Source organism: Danio rerio, chromosome 20 (assembly GCF_049306965.1).
Source record: "Danio rerio strain Tuebingen ecotype United States chromosome 20, GRCz12tu, whole genome shotgun sequence".
Taxonomy (NCBI): domain Eukaryota; kingdom Metazoa; phylum Chordata; class Actinopteri; order Cypriniformes; family Danionidae; genus Danio; species Danio rerio.
The window spans coordinates 29,706,549-29,723,208 of NC_133195.1; the positions used below are offsets into that span (position 1 = coordinate 29,706,549).

General features: G+C 36.5%; 1 protein-coding gene across 1 annotated transcript; it reads left to right on the forward strand.

Annotated features, from left to right (window-relative positions):
- Nucleotides 1-432: 432 nt before the first annotated feature.
- sel1l (SEL1L adaptor subunit of SYVN1 ubiquitin ligase) lies at nt 433-15,572 on the forward strand. Its single transcript, NM_001045164.1, has 21 exons — nt 433-1,058; nt 1,266-1,309; nt 2,165-2,336; nt 3,923-4,090; nt 4,331-4,436; nt 5,067-5,229; nt 5,437-5,490; nt 5,582-5,641; nt 5,960-6,041; nt 6,551-6,705; nt 7,150-7,206; nt 7,741-7,809; nt 7,907-7,984; nt 8,083-8,145; nt 8,232-8,319; nt 10,724-10,872; nt 10,952-11,117; nt 11,848-11,922; nt 12,441-12,613; nt 12,818-12,946; nt 14,690-15,572. The coding sequence occupies exons 1-21, from the start codon at nt 986-988 to the stop codon at nt 14,894-14,896; spliced, it is 2,331 nt and encodes a 776-aa protein (NP_001038629.1). The 5' UTR covers nt 433-985; the 3' UTR covers nt 14,897-15,572.
- Nucleotides 15,573-16,660: the final 1,088 nt, after the last annotated feature.

The window sequence follows — 16,660 nt, forward strand, 5'->3', positions numbered from 1 at the left end:
GTGTATAGGTTTGTTTGCATGCAGCAAGTTTAAATGTATGTGCGTGTGTTAATGTGGGTGTTTATGTGAGGATCAAGTTTATATGTATGTGCGTGTGTATGTGGGTGTATTCATGCGTCAAGTTTATATGTATATACACAAGTTTCATTCATGTTGTTTCGAACATCCAGTAGTATAGGTGTATATGCGAGTAATTTATAGGTGTATATACACGTGTTTTATGTATGTGTTTGTAAGCAAAGTTTGATTTAAATCCTACACGGCACCTCATAACAATCAGTCAGCTGTTTAAAGGCGTTTCCACATCCTGCACACAGTCGTGTTCACTTCTGCTCCATTCGCGTATCTCAGCCGCCGTGATACTCTTGTGTGTGCACATCAGATTGGTCGACTGAATCAGGGAGCGCAGCGATTGGCTGTTATCTGCGGTACCTTATTCTGATTGGTGAAAGCGCGGCGGATTAGGAAATAGGGGGTCAGTAAGAGAACAGAAATATGCTGAAACACGAGAAACCCTGACGACGGCTAAACTGTTATTGTCTTCTGTCCTGTGATTTGTTAGACATCACAGTTGTCTTGTAAACATTATTCCGGAAACCGTGTTGGAATGATTTCGTGCTCGGCGACCGTCAAAAGCGCTGGTCTCTGGGAAGTGCTGTTTGTGTTTGTTTAAGTTAGCTGTGCTAGCTGTGTGGACAGACTGTCAGTGAGTTAGTTACACTGAGCTACTAACGTTAGCTGCAGTTAGGCTCTTAATGTGCAATATTTGCGAATGGATTATTGTGTTGTAGTCCTTTTTTCTCTTGGGAGAAGTTTCTGGTTCATTGGCTTGCTGGTTAATGTCTTTAGCTGGTGGGTTATGCAGTCAGGTGCAGTTCACTGACTGATTTAAAAAGCTAGATGGCTAGTTAGGACCACAGGTTGTTAATGTGCTGAGTTAAATATTTTTAGTCGTTCACTGCGTTGAGGACAAATTGAGGACAACATGAATTCAGCTAAGAAGTCTTGCCTGGTCCTGATTGTGGCTTTAGCTGTGACTTTGGAAGTGACAGCTGGTGGTGAGGCTCTTTTTGAAGTATTCACTTCTTACTCTTATATTAGTACATTTATGTTTGTTGAAACGTAATTACTACGCAAAACGGTTTAACTGTTCACTGTTTAATTGTATTATTCATATGTGTGGAATAGGTTTCTTGAACTGAAATGTGTTGACATCTTGTGTAGCGTGTGTAAAAACTAAACCTGACTGTTTACTTTAATTGCAGAAGTACCCTCAGATGATGGTGTTGGTGAGGGTGGGGATTCTCAGGTAATCCCACATATTATAACATAATGGCATATTATCACTAACGTTACCATAAACATGCACTTTTGTAGAAGGCAGGGTGTTTTGTGTTTGCATTATATATTTGGTGTATAAATGAGTTTATGTGGATTGAAAGCACAATATTTGATGGTAAAGTGTCTAAGTTTACATCAGGATTACTGACATATAGAAACAACGAACAAGCAATACAGTTATTACAGCGTTTATTCATATTTGTTTACATCATTTAATAAAAAAAGTCCTTCATTGTTGGTTTATGTTAATGTCAACAAGCAAAACTTTGTATTTTAATAATGGGTTAGTAAATATCGAACAATGATTTGTAATAAAACTGTACACATTACATTATACTGCAAGTATTTACATTATGCTGCAAGTACTGCTCATTTTTAGTTAATATAAGTTAATGTGTTTACTAACATAAACTAATAAAACCTTACTATAAAGTGTGATCCAAAAGTATTTGATAAAATAAAATGTGGGTGAAGTAATGGTCCATAAATACTTGCCATCAAAATGTTTTTAAATGGTTCTTGTTCTTAATTTGCATGACAGGATTTTTAGCTGTATAAGATGGCATTGCACTGAGTTATATTTTAGTGGGTGCCTTTATTTATCCATGTTAAAAAGAGTCATTAGTTTTTGTTCAGTAAATAATTAAATAAAATTAAATATGAAAATTTTAAAGGATGTTGTGTAGATATTGAATTAAATAAATATGTTTTTCTACTCTCTGTATGTAAACATGTTTTTAAAATTATTATTATTTGTGTGCATGCCAACAATGCTTTTTTCTTACTAATTAAGTCTTCTGTCTGTATTTTTTGTCAAAATCAGAGCACTGCTGAAAATGAAGGTGCCAATATTGTGACAGGACGTGCATATGTTCCTAAAGATGCCCAGACTGACAGCAGTACAACAGACACTGATATGGAGATCAAAGTTGATGAGATTGAAAAGGAAGACCTTCCTAGTCAGCCACCTCCACCACAGGAGCGTAGTAAAGAAGGTGAGTAAATGCAGTCTGCAGGTGCTTCCTGTATAAGAGCATACATTTCTTGATAGTTAGATTTATCTGTGTATGTGGCATCATTTTATCTGTCTTTAGTTATTTTGCAGCCTTTTTTACTCTCACTGCTAAAGTTGTGTTATTATATGCTGTTTAGGTTTTCATAGCTCAGAATTGTTCTTTGGCTACAACACCTGCTGTTGAGATATGTTTTAGATCAAAAGTAGATGAGAGGGACATCTTGCGCTTTAATCAGTCCCTTTTGTCAACTTTCGACCATTTTTAGATTTTTTTTTGAAGTGTTAATTGATGTGCGGGTTACATATGAACTTTTAAACAGCATAAATGCAGCATTTACATATAAGAATATGGGGAACAACAGATTTCAGTTATTATCTTAAAGCTGCACTGAACACTGGATTAATGTTAGAATCATGACCTAAAAGAGAATTGTGAATTTTGTTTTTTTTATATATTTTTTTGTTTCACTTTTAGTTAGTTTTAGCTGTATGAACACATCCAATTACCTGCCCCTCTCAGTATGAAAACAACATGCTTTAATGGGTTTTCAGCTACATTTCTAAGTGGTCAAACATGGACAAGCTCTTTCTGCCCTTATTTACAGTTAAAGACAAGATTATAAGAACTTCTGTGAAATTTGTATTCTTTTCCCAAATTTTGTTTCTTAAATTATGTAGTAAACACATTAGTTTTAATAAATAATTTCTAATAATTATTTTTTTTTTACTTTTTATGTTGAATACTAGTAAAATATTATGTAAAGTCAACATGGCAAAGTGCAATTCAAAGGCTTAACTAGGTTAAATAGATTTACTAGTCAAGTTTGATCTATTAGTCAAGTTATTGGGTGTCATGGTGGTGCAGTTGATAGCATGATTGCCTCACAGCTAGAAGGTTGTTGGTTCGAGCCTCATCAGTTGGCATTTTTGTGTGGAGTTTGCATGTTCCCCCCTGTGGGTTTCCTCCAGGTGCTCCAGTTTCCCCCACAAGTCCAAACTCGTAGCACAGGTGAATTGGGTTAGCTTAATTGTACTTAGTGTGTGTGAATGAGTGGAATTTACCAGTGATTGGTTGCAGCTGGAAGGGCATCCTCTGCGTAAAACATGCTGGATAAGTTAGTGGTTCATTCCACTGTGTTGACCCCAGAATTATTAAGGGACTTAGCCGAAAAGAAAATGAATGAGTCAAGTTATTGGACAACAGTGATTTATTCCGTAGCCAATCGAGAAAACAATTTCTTAAGGCGGCTAATAAGATTGTCTCTAGCAGTTTTAAAATGTTTACTTTTTTATTCCAGCCAATAAAGAAAAACATAATTTTAATATATTTTTTTTCATAAAATTATGAAGTATTTTCAATTTCACTGTAGGGTTTTATGTGTCTGTACACCTGAGTTTAGTGTTGTTCACAAACATGCATTTTAGAACCAGGTGTAAACAGGATCTTTATGGTTGCAGTGTCTGTTGAGAAGAAACTTGCTCGTTCATGCGTTCACCTTTGCTTAGTTTCCTGTGAAAGTGTCTGAATATTGTGTCATTTTCTCATTGGTGTATCATGTGGCGCAGTTCCGGTGGTGAATGGTGGAACGGCCTCTGGGGAGCCCTGCATATTCCCTTTTCTTTTTCAAGGGAAGGAGTATTCAGACTGCACTACTGAAGGCAGAGGAGATGGGAGACTGTGGTGTGCCACAACGTACGACTACAATAACGATAAGAGATGGGGCTTCTGTGAAAGTGAGTGAGCTCTTATTGTAAAAATAAATGCTATTGTGATTCCTTTTTCTGTTGAAAGAAAATGAGCTGTTCTCAGATTACTAGAAAGTTATTCTTTTATCGATATTTATTTTCTGCATTCATTTCTTAGATATTAAATGATCAGTTCTGACGGTACCAGCCGTTATGAATCAGTCATGATTTTAGCATTTGTAGTCATTTTTCTTAATGTTTATGTGATGTGTCTGTTCATCCTCATAGCGGAGGAGCAGGCAGAGCAGAGGAGGATGGCGGAAGAGGCTGAAGAACAGTACCAAGCCACAGTTAGGATGATTAATGGCACTAACCGAAGAAGCCAGAAGAAAGAGTAAGTTCTCTGTGGCTGTAAAATACTTAATACTTTTAAAGCTTTTGCAAAATTATATATATATATATATATATATATATATATATATATATATATATATATATATATATATATATATATATATATAYATATATATATATATATATATATATATATATATATATATATATATATATATATATATGTATATGTATATGTGTGTGTGTGTGTGTGTATATATATATATATATATATATATATATATATATATATATATATATATATATATATATATATATATATATATATATTATTATTTTTTTTTTTTTTTAATTTAAGAAAATTCGAGCCACTCTGTTTGAAACCTACAAGGCCTTAGTTTGAGTAGCAGCCTCAAAGATAAACATTGCACCTTACCTGCCCATTAAAGGGGTCTTATGTTTTTTTTTTTTTTCTTTTTGAATTGTAGTGAGTGTGTAGTGTGTACGTTTGGGCAAAAAAAATTTAAAAAATCACTAAGAAGATACAAACCTTAATGTTTACCCTAAAGACTCTAACTTCAAAAAGAATATTAAAATGTTACTTGATCTAAACATTTGAATATGACTTTTAGTTAATATCTTCCTAATATTTTTCCTTTCGTTGTTGCAGACTGTTTGACAAACTCCTGCAGGTTGCAGAGATGGGTCATACCAAGGCCATGGAGAAGGTAGCATATGCCATGCTGTTTGGAGACTACTTACCCCAGAGCATTCCTCAGGCGAAGGAGATGTTTGAGAAGTTGGCACTGGAGGGCTCGCCAAAAGCCCAGACTGTAATTGTTTATTTATTATACTTGGTGTCATCATCTATCTTAATACATCTAATACCCCCTGCTTCCTGACTTATTTCAAGCTGTTTTTTTAAAATAGCAGATGTGTGCTGAGTCACTTTATCACTGTAACTGTTGCATCAGGAAAACATTATTCTAGTTTATTTCTTTACACTGTGGACTAATTACATTCAATTTTTGTTCCCACAGGCACTTGGATTCCTGTATGCTGCAGGATTGGGTGTGAACTCAAGTCAGGCAAAGGTATCACCTGATAATTTGTATCTAGCAAGCACAACATGATAATTGTAAATGTAAAGGACTAAAGAAATGTCTTTATTTCACTTGATTGCAGGCGTTGGTGTACTACACCTTTGGAGCTTTGGGTGGAAACCTAGTGGCACATATGATTCTGGTAAGAAGAATGATTCCCTCTCCTGTGTTGTAAACAAAAGGGAGGATTTTGTTCCAGCCTGGAAACTAGACTTGATTACTTGCTTATCTTATGTGCCATGAGCCTGTTTGACTTTGCATATATCAAGCTGATATCTGTCCACACAAGCCTTCAGAGCTATTGAACTTCAGAGCGACGCATTGGCTCAGTTACATGAAGCAAAGTTGAAACCTCAAACCCTGTTGAGACCATAATTTATCCATGACTACTCTCACAATTCAGTGGTTCAGGCTTGTGTTTTGGCTCTGCTGTTTGATGAATGCCATGCTTTCCTTTCAGGGCTATAGATATTGGGGAGGTGTTGGAGTTCCTCAGAGCTGTGAATCTGCTCTCACTCACTACAGACTAGTGGCCAATCACGGTAAATCATGTCACATTTCTGTTCCTCAAATGCAGTCATGATACACATCTAAATATGTGAGTAATTTCAGGACTGCATCTTTTAAAAGAAGTTGTCTGGGTCTCTGGTGTCCACTTGAAAATATTGTATTTCATTACCTAATGTGATCTTGGACGCTATGCCCCCTGACAGTTTAAGGAAATGTTTAGTGACTTAAAAATGATTTTCTGCGATGTATAACACAGTTAATCATTGTGGTTAAAGATTTTGATCATAAAAACCCACATATAATCGATTTCTACTACTGTGATGTTTTCAATGTCAACATTGAACTCCGGGATAATTATGTGCCATATTATTTCAACTGGGCAAATTTGTGTAGGCCTACAATCCCCTATTTTTTCCCACATTGTGTGTTTAGTAAATCCTCTCAGTATTTTTAAATAGGCAAAACGTGAGTTTGCATAATGTCTTGCAATATTGTAGCCTAAGGTGAACTTTTAATAAAACATTTTTTTTCCTTCTGCTAGTGGCCAGCGACGTGTCTCTGACAGGGGGCAGTGCAGTACAGCGGATCCGGCTCTTAGATGAAGTGGAAAATCCTGGTTCTAGCAGTGGAATGCTAGAAGAGGACCTAATCCAGTACTACCAGTTCTTGGCTGAGAAAGGAGATGTGCAGGCACAGGTAAAATAAAACCATCTTGATTTATCTGTACATTGTGACATTATTTCAGGTTTAGCTTAGGCTGTCCATCCAGCTATTTAGCCTACTTCATGTTTAAGCATTAAGGGATCTTTTACCCAAAAATGCAAGTTGTCGTCATTTACTCGCCCTTTACTTGTTCTCAAACAGTTTGACTTTCTTTCTCCTGTTGATCAAAAAAGAAGATATTTTGAAGAAAGCTGAAAACCTGTCACTATTGATTTTCATATTATTTGTTTTTCCCATGAAAGTCAGGTTTGCACCTTTTTGCAAATTATCTTCTGTACTATTCAACATAATAAAGAAACTCACTTGAACCCCTTGAGGGAGTAAACTGCGTAAATTTTCATTGTTAAATGAACTGTCCCTTTAAACGTATTTTTGTTTATTATTGTCACATTTTTAAAAATGAGCTTTCCCCCCTAGGTTGGTCTGGGTCAGTTACACCTACATGGAGGAAGAGGTGTAGAGCAAAATCACCAGGTATTTACATTTTTTGTCAGTATTTTTGATGGTTAATTATCAAAAATAATGTGCCTTTTTCAGATTAGAGCTGTGGCAAAATCTATTGTCGATACTGCACCCCGTCCATACTGCATCAATTCAGAGATTTTCAAAATCTCTCCTAAATCAATTCTGAGCCTAGTTATTAACAGCAGATTGTGCTCTACACTAGTTTAACCGTTTACTCAAATGCTCACAAGGAAGAGAAATTGTGCTTTTTACTGTTATGCAAGTTGGCATTTGTCACATGATTAATGTATTTTTAAATTATTTTTTTATTAATGATTATTTTTGGAACAAGTGATATTTGTAAAGAATTGGATGCAAGCAGATAATGGTTGTTTGTCAAGCGTATAGCGCCATCTGCTGTTTAAAACGAAGCTCAGAATTCATTCAAGAGAGAATAGCGATGCATTTTGAAAATCGCAGAATTGATGTCTCTCACAGCTTTACTTTTGAATAAATTTTATCCTTTTTGAAAGAGAGCTTATTTTTTTTGTCATTGTATTTCAGCGGGCCTACGAGTACTTCAACCAGGCAGCAAACGCTGGGAACACACATGCTATGGCCTTCCTTGGAAAGGTATAGACTTAATGAGTAATTTGTTTTTTGTTAACAGTTGCCTTCAACCTCCGTGTGCTTATTCTTTGTTGTTTCTTTTTTTGTTCTGTTGTGTTAGATGTACTCTGAAGGTAGTGAGTATGTGCCTCAGAACAATGAGACAGCACTACATTATTTCAAGAAGGCTGCAGACTTGGTAAGACTATTAATCCCAGCGAAGATACAAAAACCCTCCTTACAAAACAGACTGTTCTCATTTTTGATTTTTTTTTTTTTTAAATCTGTGTCTTTTAGGGTAATCCAGTTGGCCAGAGTGGCCTCGGTATGGCTTACCTGTATGGAAGGGGTGTTCCTGTGGTGAGTTTTCTAGATAAGCTGAACTGAACAGTTTGCAATCATTCAAAGACTTGTTTTTGCAGCCAATGCTTTTCCTGATTCTGCAGAACTATGACCTGGCCTTGAAGTATTTTCAAAAAGCTGCAGAGCAAGGATGGGTGGATGGACAGCTGCAGCTAGGAACCATGTACTACAGTAAGTGTGTGCAGCAGAGAAATTCTGTAAATATCCCCCCCCCCCCATTTTAAAATCAGCAGCTATTCAAGAGATTTTAAGGTTACTAATCCAGTAAAGGCTTGAGTGTTAGTCTAATGTAGTTTTGTCTCTATCTTTTCTCTTTTCATAATGTTTTCACATTCCCTTACTGAATGTCCATGTGAACCAGTAGAGGGAGTGTTCTTTTACTGGGAATTAGGGTCATCTTCAAATATAGTGTTCACTGAGTTCACTGTTAAATCTTGCAGCAGTCTGATTTGATCTTCTATCTAAACTATGAGTGTCCATTCCTATTGTACTTGCATTGCCACTGTCATTTTTTTTTTTAGCTCTTACCCTAAATAAACAGAACTGAACCAACTAATCCAGGTCGTAGTTACTAGTCATACCAGAAAGTTCCTGATAGTTATCTTAAGATAAGGACAGTGGCCCAACATGACCATAAGATTGGACAATCCCAACCTAAACAATAAAACAACGTCATATGGGGAAAAAAACCTGTTTAGATCCTGTTTCATTACAGGGCCATAAAACCCCCCCTCTTTTAATTCAAGTCTACCTCAGAATTTTTTCAAAAAATGAGTAGAGGGAGGAGTGGGCGTGGCCAGCAGAGTAGAGGGAAAAGAGGGGAGCGAACAGCTGTTAGTTGACAAAATGAGACCCAAACCATGAGGAGACTGATTTTATAGTTTACAAAAGTAAATGCAAAGAAATAAACAGCATATGTAGCAGGGCCTTAAATTACTTACTATTCGTAATTTCATATACACATAACCACAATTTGTTATATCTTTATAAAGATAATTGTGTTTATTTAAACACTAAAAATTAGGAGGACTTCTCTCCTTCTGAATCTCTGGGTCTGAATGCAGACACAGTGAATTGCAGTGCAGCAGGTCTCTTGTCCTGTCTATTTCAACTATTAACCCTGCTGGTAATCTGGAGGGTTTAAAATATAGGCGAACAGCAGCATGGATATAGGTGATGTGCGTGAGTTTGTTACCATTCAAAGTCTGGCATTCTCGTACAGCTCTCTCGACAAAAATGTTTGAAACAAACCAAAAGCTTTGCTGTATTGGCCCTGACAGCATTGCAGGGAAAACGTGCAAAAAACCTTGTGGAATATAGAAACAAAAGCGTGTGATCCTTCATGAACGTGCCGTCTCACAGCTGAGCTGGTCTGCTTTGCCTTCGGAAAGCATGTGATCTCAAATAATTAAGAAACAGGCTCTTCTTATAGGATAAGAAACTCCACTATGAATAATGAGAAACTGAAGCGTCATCACTCCACTAGCAGATTCGTCACCGATTTTGATCCTTCCCTAAAAATTATTTTAAACTCGGAAGATGAAATTACCTGACAAAAGCTCAAAATTATCCTGTTTTCCTCACAATTAAAGCTGACAGGTGCTAACATTGTCTTAACTGATGCTCAACACACACAAATCTGTTAAAATTTTAAAGTACTTGAGGATGTCTTGAAATTTAAATTTGCAAAGAGCAGTACCATAGATGAATTATTGAGCACAAGGTTAGGAATATCATTAGCAAAGTAAATTGAAAAGCAATTTTTGTCATATGCTGTACTTTATTGTGTAAAAATGCTGTGCTCAACACAACTGGAGCTGTGTTGACATTTGCATAAATATCAAATCGCTCAAAATATAAATCAGAGTATCTTTAAAAATCTATGATGGGTGGTAATAATAACCATAATAATAATAAAGTAAAAAATAAATTAATCGCACCATACTTATAGAACAGCCATTGGAATTTCTATAGTTTATTTCTTGCTCTGCTTTAATATATGACTTCAGGACCTGACGGTCAGTCATATTTTAGGTTTTGTCTCTTTTTTTCTGTTTCTACACAAGCTTTTATATTGAATGTCGACGATAATGCTAATATTTTAACAAAGTCATTATGTACTGAATAATATCTATAATGGAAAACTGATTTACACCTGAGCAGAACACACTCAGTATAGAACAGGAAATTATCATGATGCAAAGCCTCCAAAAAGCCACTGAGATTTCAGTTCCAACTTTAGAAAATCTACATTTTTGCTCTGCAGTATTCCTTCAGGACCTGAATGCCCAAAGATGTTTGGAACAGTTTTTTTTTCTGATCTCCTCGTCTCTCTAGCTCACTGTTCCACCAGCTCAACTCTGATTTATCTTATTTTTATCTTAAATCACAGCAGACTCCTTACGGTGATGTTGCCTGGGTGATTGTTACCATAACAAACTCCCACCTGTGTTCTGCTTTGACATGATCTTGACAAACACAGAGGACTGAGAAGTGTCTTAGTCATTTCAGCTGGTGGGTGTTTGAAGAGTTTGAAAAATGCATTTCACGACTTTTCTTTTTCCTCACAATTTAGATGGCATTGGAGTGAAGCGTGATTACAAGCAGGCCCTTAAATTCTTCAACCTGGCATCGCAAGCGGGTCACATCCTAGCCTTTTATAACCTTGCCCAAATGCATGCGACAGGAACAGGGGTCATGCGCTCCTGTCACACTGCCGTAGAGGTGAGACGTCATTTTAAGATGCATACCATTATTTTAAAATGCTTGTCTGATAGCTGAGTTAATGTGTATTTGTAAACAGCTCTTCAAGAACGTGTGCGAGCGCGGCCGCTGGTCTGAGAGACTCATGGCGGCCTACAGAAGCTTTAAGGAGGGTGATATGGACTCTGCTCTTATTCAGTATCTCCTGTTGGCAGAACAGGGCTATGAGGTTGCACAGAGCAATGTGGCCTTCGTCCTTGATCAAAGTGAGTCAATGCTCTGCTATTGTCCCCAGAGGGCGCCAGACCCAACATATAATGATGCTATTTTGTTAAAATCTGATCTGAGAAAGCAAGCTAGGGTTATTCTGAACTTTTTCATTTTCACTTCTGCATTCTTTCTTGCAAAAATATCCGATAAAGAAATCTCACCAAAAAAACATAAATTCATATTGGTTTATTAGTCACTTTTTACAACATAATTTAGAAATTATGTTAAATAGATGACCCATAGCTCTAAATAAAATAAAATGTGTACAAATATAAACATTAATTAGTTCCCCTCACTCACTATACAACACATATTAATTATAATAGTATTTAAAACGGAATGAAAGAGGAATTATATTGACTTTAAATTAGTTTAATTTGACATTTTACACCTAAACCATTAAGTGAAACTACAATTTTGTTATACAAGTTTTTAATGGTTACTAAAACATAAATTTAAATATAATTGCCAAAATGTATTAATAATAATTGTGGTTTTGATGGAAACGAAAGAAAATCGGTTATTAAAAAAACTATTATAAACCCGATAATAGTAAAAGGTTATAGAAAATGCATATAAAAGATGAAGGGGATCATTTGGTCTTGAATCTTTATAAGTCCTTGTGTACAAACTGCTTTATAAAGATGTTTCCTGCATGTTAACTGGGAAACCAAAACCACTTCACATTTCCAAAGCAAATTCTGAGTCTTTGTGTGTGTCTTGCAGAGGGGTCGCAGATCTTCAATGAAAATGAAACATACCCACGGGCTTTGCTTCATTGGACCAGAGCAGCTGCTCAAGGTTAAACCATCCTCCTCAACCCACACGGTCACTTAAGCAAAATGTCAGACTGTTTTGATGATTTTGCAACCATTATAGTGAGACAAATATAACCACTTACTACACCGCTCTCTTGGATACTTGATTCTGATTGGCCATACACGGCATTCTGTGATCAGATATTTCTGTAGAAGTGCTGCTAAATTGTGCATATGTAATGCGTTTAGACTGCTTGTTCTTTTTAGTGTGATGATCGTTTTCTATTACTCTGTACTTTTGAGTACAGTTTAATAATAATAATAAAAATATTAACAATAATAATAACTTGTTATAAAGTAATTGCAAAATGAATAACAATTTTTTTTCATTTATGTACTTTATGTACAACAGTAAGCAGGATAATATTTGGTCAGAGAATCATTATTGAAAAAAATGAACTTGCAAAATCATCCCTTCTGTTATTATAACTGCATTTGAATTTTCATTATGGTATTGAGCTTTCAGGACTTCTTTAACATTTGATTTGATTTTGTTAACAGGTTACACCGTTGCCCGAATCAAGCTGGGCGACTACCATTTCTATGGCTATGGCACTGATGTAGACTATGAGACTGCAGTGATTCACTATCGGCTGGCCTCTGAGCAGCAGCATAGTGCACAGGCTATGTTCAACCTGGGTTATATGCATGAGAAGGGCCTTGGGATCAAACAGGTAAAATTTTGATGAATATTTACATATAGCTGTATACAGTACTACTGTTATAATGTAACCTTGCAAAAATTTGTAATGCAAACCATTTCTAACATAGTGCATATCTCTATTTTGATAACTTTAATGCATCCTTGCTGAAAAAAAGTTCTTGGTAGTATATTCAAAAAACAGTGCACTAATTTTTTTTTGGTTGTTCTTCAACAGGACATTCATCTGGCTAAACGTTTCTATGACATGGCTGCAGAAGCCAGTCCTGATGCCCAAGTTCCTGTGTTCCTGGCCCTGTGCAAGCTAGGCCTTGTTTATGCACTACAGTACTTGCAGGATCTCAATGTAAGTTGAGAGGTTCCAGCTCAAATCCAACGTGTCAAGGCTCCTTAGCTTTTAGTGCTTTATATAATAGAGAAAGAGAATGTTTTAAAGCAGCATCACCATATTCAAGTGGCTATATGTATAATTCTGGAGCCCTTGCTATTGGCATTGCTAACAATAAATGCTAAACAGCAACGTATTGCTTGTTCACATAAAACACAAGGAAAGACGCTCAGTGTGATTCAGTGACCCGATATTCTCATGACTAAAAAGTGAATTCTGTGATTACTAGCAAAAAAATAACTTGTTAACTTCTTGGCAGTAATACACTGATAATGAACATCCAGATGTTTTTCAGACTGCTGAGAAGTGGTGTTTTCATGAATGTGTACATATGTGCTACACTTTTTCCCCTAAGCAATACAATAAACATTTAACAAAAATGATTAGTGAGGAAAAAGCATTAAAAAAGCATTAATCATTGGGATATATGAGCATATTGGCATGATCTGTAAAATCCACTGGCATAATGTTGACAGAGGAGGTCATTAAAATTGTATTTATGATAGCCTATAGACTACAGATCTGGGCTTTTGGGATTTTAGTTTAAATTAATCTCTTAATATTACATGAGTACAGAATAGCTGTTTCAGCATTATCCTAACCATTCAAAGCATTATTTAATGCGTCTAAGAACAGAAATGAAGCTCTCTGCAGTCCTGAAAAATGAATTCACTTAAATATACGCTTATTTCACACGGCCACCATTTTAAAAACGAAAGCGAGGCTGCTGTGGGAGGAAACGAGGAAGTAGAGGACCAGCACTGTAAACATTGCAACAGCATGCTGTTTTTGTGATTTCAAAGTGCAGATGAGTTGTAAGCATCACTTCTAATATAATTCAGTTAAGTTTAGTTTAATAAATTAGATGCATATTAGGCATCAAACTAAATCATAATCTCTTTAAGAGTAATAAAGCTTAAGTGTCCTCCTAGTCTTCAGTTCACAGCACCAAGTAAACGCAGAAGGGGGCTTCCCTGCTTTAGGCTATGTAACCTGGTGAGCAATAAAAGAATGCAGTTCTTTGTAAAATGTTTGGAGCACAACATGAGGGTGTTCAGTATCGTGACAAGTCTAATATACTGAAAGAATCATTTTGTTAACTTGAGTTTGATATGGCACCTAAAATGTGTTTGGGAAGGACAAATAATGACATTTCCCTTAACTGAAAATGAGGTCTGATGTCAATTTAGAACGGACCTTCGGGTCACTCAAAAAGCAGTAAAATGAAACATTTGCGTGACTTTCTTTTGATTGATAAAATATTCAGCCAAGTACACAATAATACACCATCACAGATGCCGATCAAGGCCATACTTCCGGGATTCTTCCCACTGCAGCCTCGTTTTCTCTTTTAAAATGGCGGCTGTGTGAAATCAGTCTATTAGCCTACAGGGTTTCCTGGACAACACACAGTAGGAAGTCTTGTTTTAGTTTATGTATCGACAAAAAGCAATTAATACAAAATAATTCCTATTTGTATATGATTTGTGTAAACATTGTTCTAATCAATAAAATCACTCAAACAGTAACTGGGTTGAAGCTGGAAGGGCAGTCACTGCATGAAACATGCTGGAATAGCTGGTGGGTCATTCCGCTGTGGTGACCCCTGATAAATAAGGGACTAATCCGAAGGAAAACAATTTAATGAATGAATGACCCGTATCTAGGAGGAATAACGAGTAACATTCTTTTCTTCCTCAGCTGAAGGAGGTTCTGTCTCAGGTGGATCTCGACCAGTTGCTTGGTCCAGAGTGGGATCTCTACCTAATGACTGTCATTGCTCTGCTCTTGGGCACAGTAATCGCATATCGGCAGCGACAGCACCAGGCTGTACCCAGAGCCCCTGCAGCACCCAATAGACCTCCAGCCCAGCCGGAGCAGCCTGCCGAAGAGCCTGAAGAACAATGAGAGCTAGGGATCAGGGTGGAGGTGACCAAACTGGACTAGGCTTACAGGAGAGCGGTTTGAGGCCCAGTTGTGTCTCTCCTCTTTCTAAAAACTACACCCTGCTCTGGTCTTTAACCCTGCAAAACTTTCAGGACTCTTGTTGCCCTGTTCAACCCCCCTCCAGTCTTTTAACTGTGGCATGGGGAAAAACTAGATGAACTTTTACAAAATCTTAAATGTGCGCCTCAGGGTTTTGCCAGGTGAAATAACATTTGTGCAAATCAATGCTCACTATGTGGTGGGAAAAGACAACATTGCTGAATGAACTCTGCTTTTTTTTTTGTTTGCCACTGTGCTAAAAGCCAAGGAACTTTTTTTTTGTGCAACCCATCCCAGGATTTTTTTTTTTGTGTTACTGTTTTTGGTAGTGTTAAATTTGTAAAAAAGAATTGGACACCATGCCTCTTTGAGATGCAAGATGGGTTTGCTTTGAATTTGAAATGTAAAAAGTTCATAATTTAAGCATGCTTTGCATTCAGTGGCTAATATTGGATATTTTTGCTTTTTTCAGTCCAGCAATTATTTATAATGTCAGTATTTTGGCAAAAGTAGTTTTCACCGACACACAGATGTAAATTTCACTGTCTTGATGAAAACCTGCATAATTACAAATGAATAAATGACATGGTATAGGTAATCTAATGTTATTGCCATAAATGCTCACCCTGCCAAATCATTGCGGTGACTGCTGCCCAACACTTACTTTTAATGTTACAAATACATCTGTTGGGTGTTTCTGGTAAAGACTGAAAGCAATTATGACTGTTGTCAGGTGTGTTTCAAAATGCTGAGCCTCAAACCTAATTTTGCGGCAGTCATCTTCCAAAAATATCCAAAATGGAGTATAAATTCCTCTGCATACATTATATTAATTGTTGAATGGGTTGCTTGGGCTGTAATGCAATTTTTTTTCTGTATTACGAGACACCTTTATGCTTCTTTGTTTTAAAATCAAGACACTGAAAGTCCTCCAGAACTATTTTTGATGATCATCATGTAAGGTTTGTGAAGTCTATCATCCTGGAGCTGAATCATGTACTTTGGGATGTTTCTGTTTGTGTGCTGTATTTCAGTTTTAGCTCCTTTTCCAGAGGAAAAATGTTGCATCATTGAAATTGTGAGCATGTGTAGAATATTTGATCATTTGGCGACGTGTCTGTCATGTCAGATAATATAGCAATACCACAAAGTTTGGTGTTTAACAAAAATCTGTAATATGTGAACGGGATGTGTTTCATGCTAAGATGCATTAGCCGGTCGACTTAATTCTTACAATTCAGCAGTGGTTTGAAACTTTGAAAGTCTTACATTCTTCTATGTCAATCAGACTTCTTATAATACTGAAATAACAGTGGATGAATCTAAACAAAAGGAGACATAATTACATTTTCAAATAGCAAAGTTTCTAAAAACAAATAAAACAAACAACGGAGTCAACGAATGTTCATTCCTATATTCTCAGACCAACAAATGTTATTCAGTCCAAACAAACATCCAGCATGGACACCATCTTTATTTCAGCAGAGGTTTTGTTTCTCCCAGGCCTCAGTGCACCATGGTTTCCACTGAAGCTCTGTGAAGTTGTGAATGGTCACCAGTCCCCTGGCAGTTGCATGTGCACCGGGATCATGCTTTATGTCAGTGGGCCTGAACTTTGTCACTCAGCTGTTTTGGGTGGGGGAGACAAAGGGGCAGAGATATAATGGCCCCGTTCTCTCTGCACGC

Excerpts from the sequence above, each read along its gene's own strand:
- sel1l (NM_001045164.1), top strand. The coding sequence starts at position 986 with ATGAATTCAGCTAAGAAGTCTTGCCTGGTCCTGATTGTGGCTTTAGCT. Across the intron at positions 2,337-3,922 it reads ACAGGAGCGTAGTAAAGAAG|TTCCGGTGGTGAATGGTGGA; the intron begins GTGAGTAAATGC and ends CATGTGGCGCAG. Across the intron at positions 12,614-12,817 it reads AGGGCCTTGGGATCAAACAG|GACATTCATCTGGCTAAACG; the intron begins GTAAAATTTTGA and ends GTTCTTCAACAG.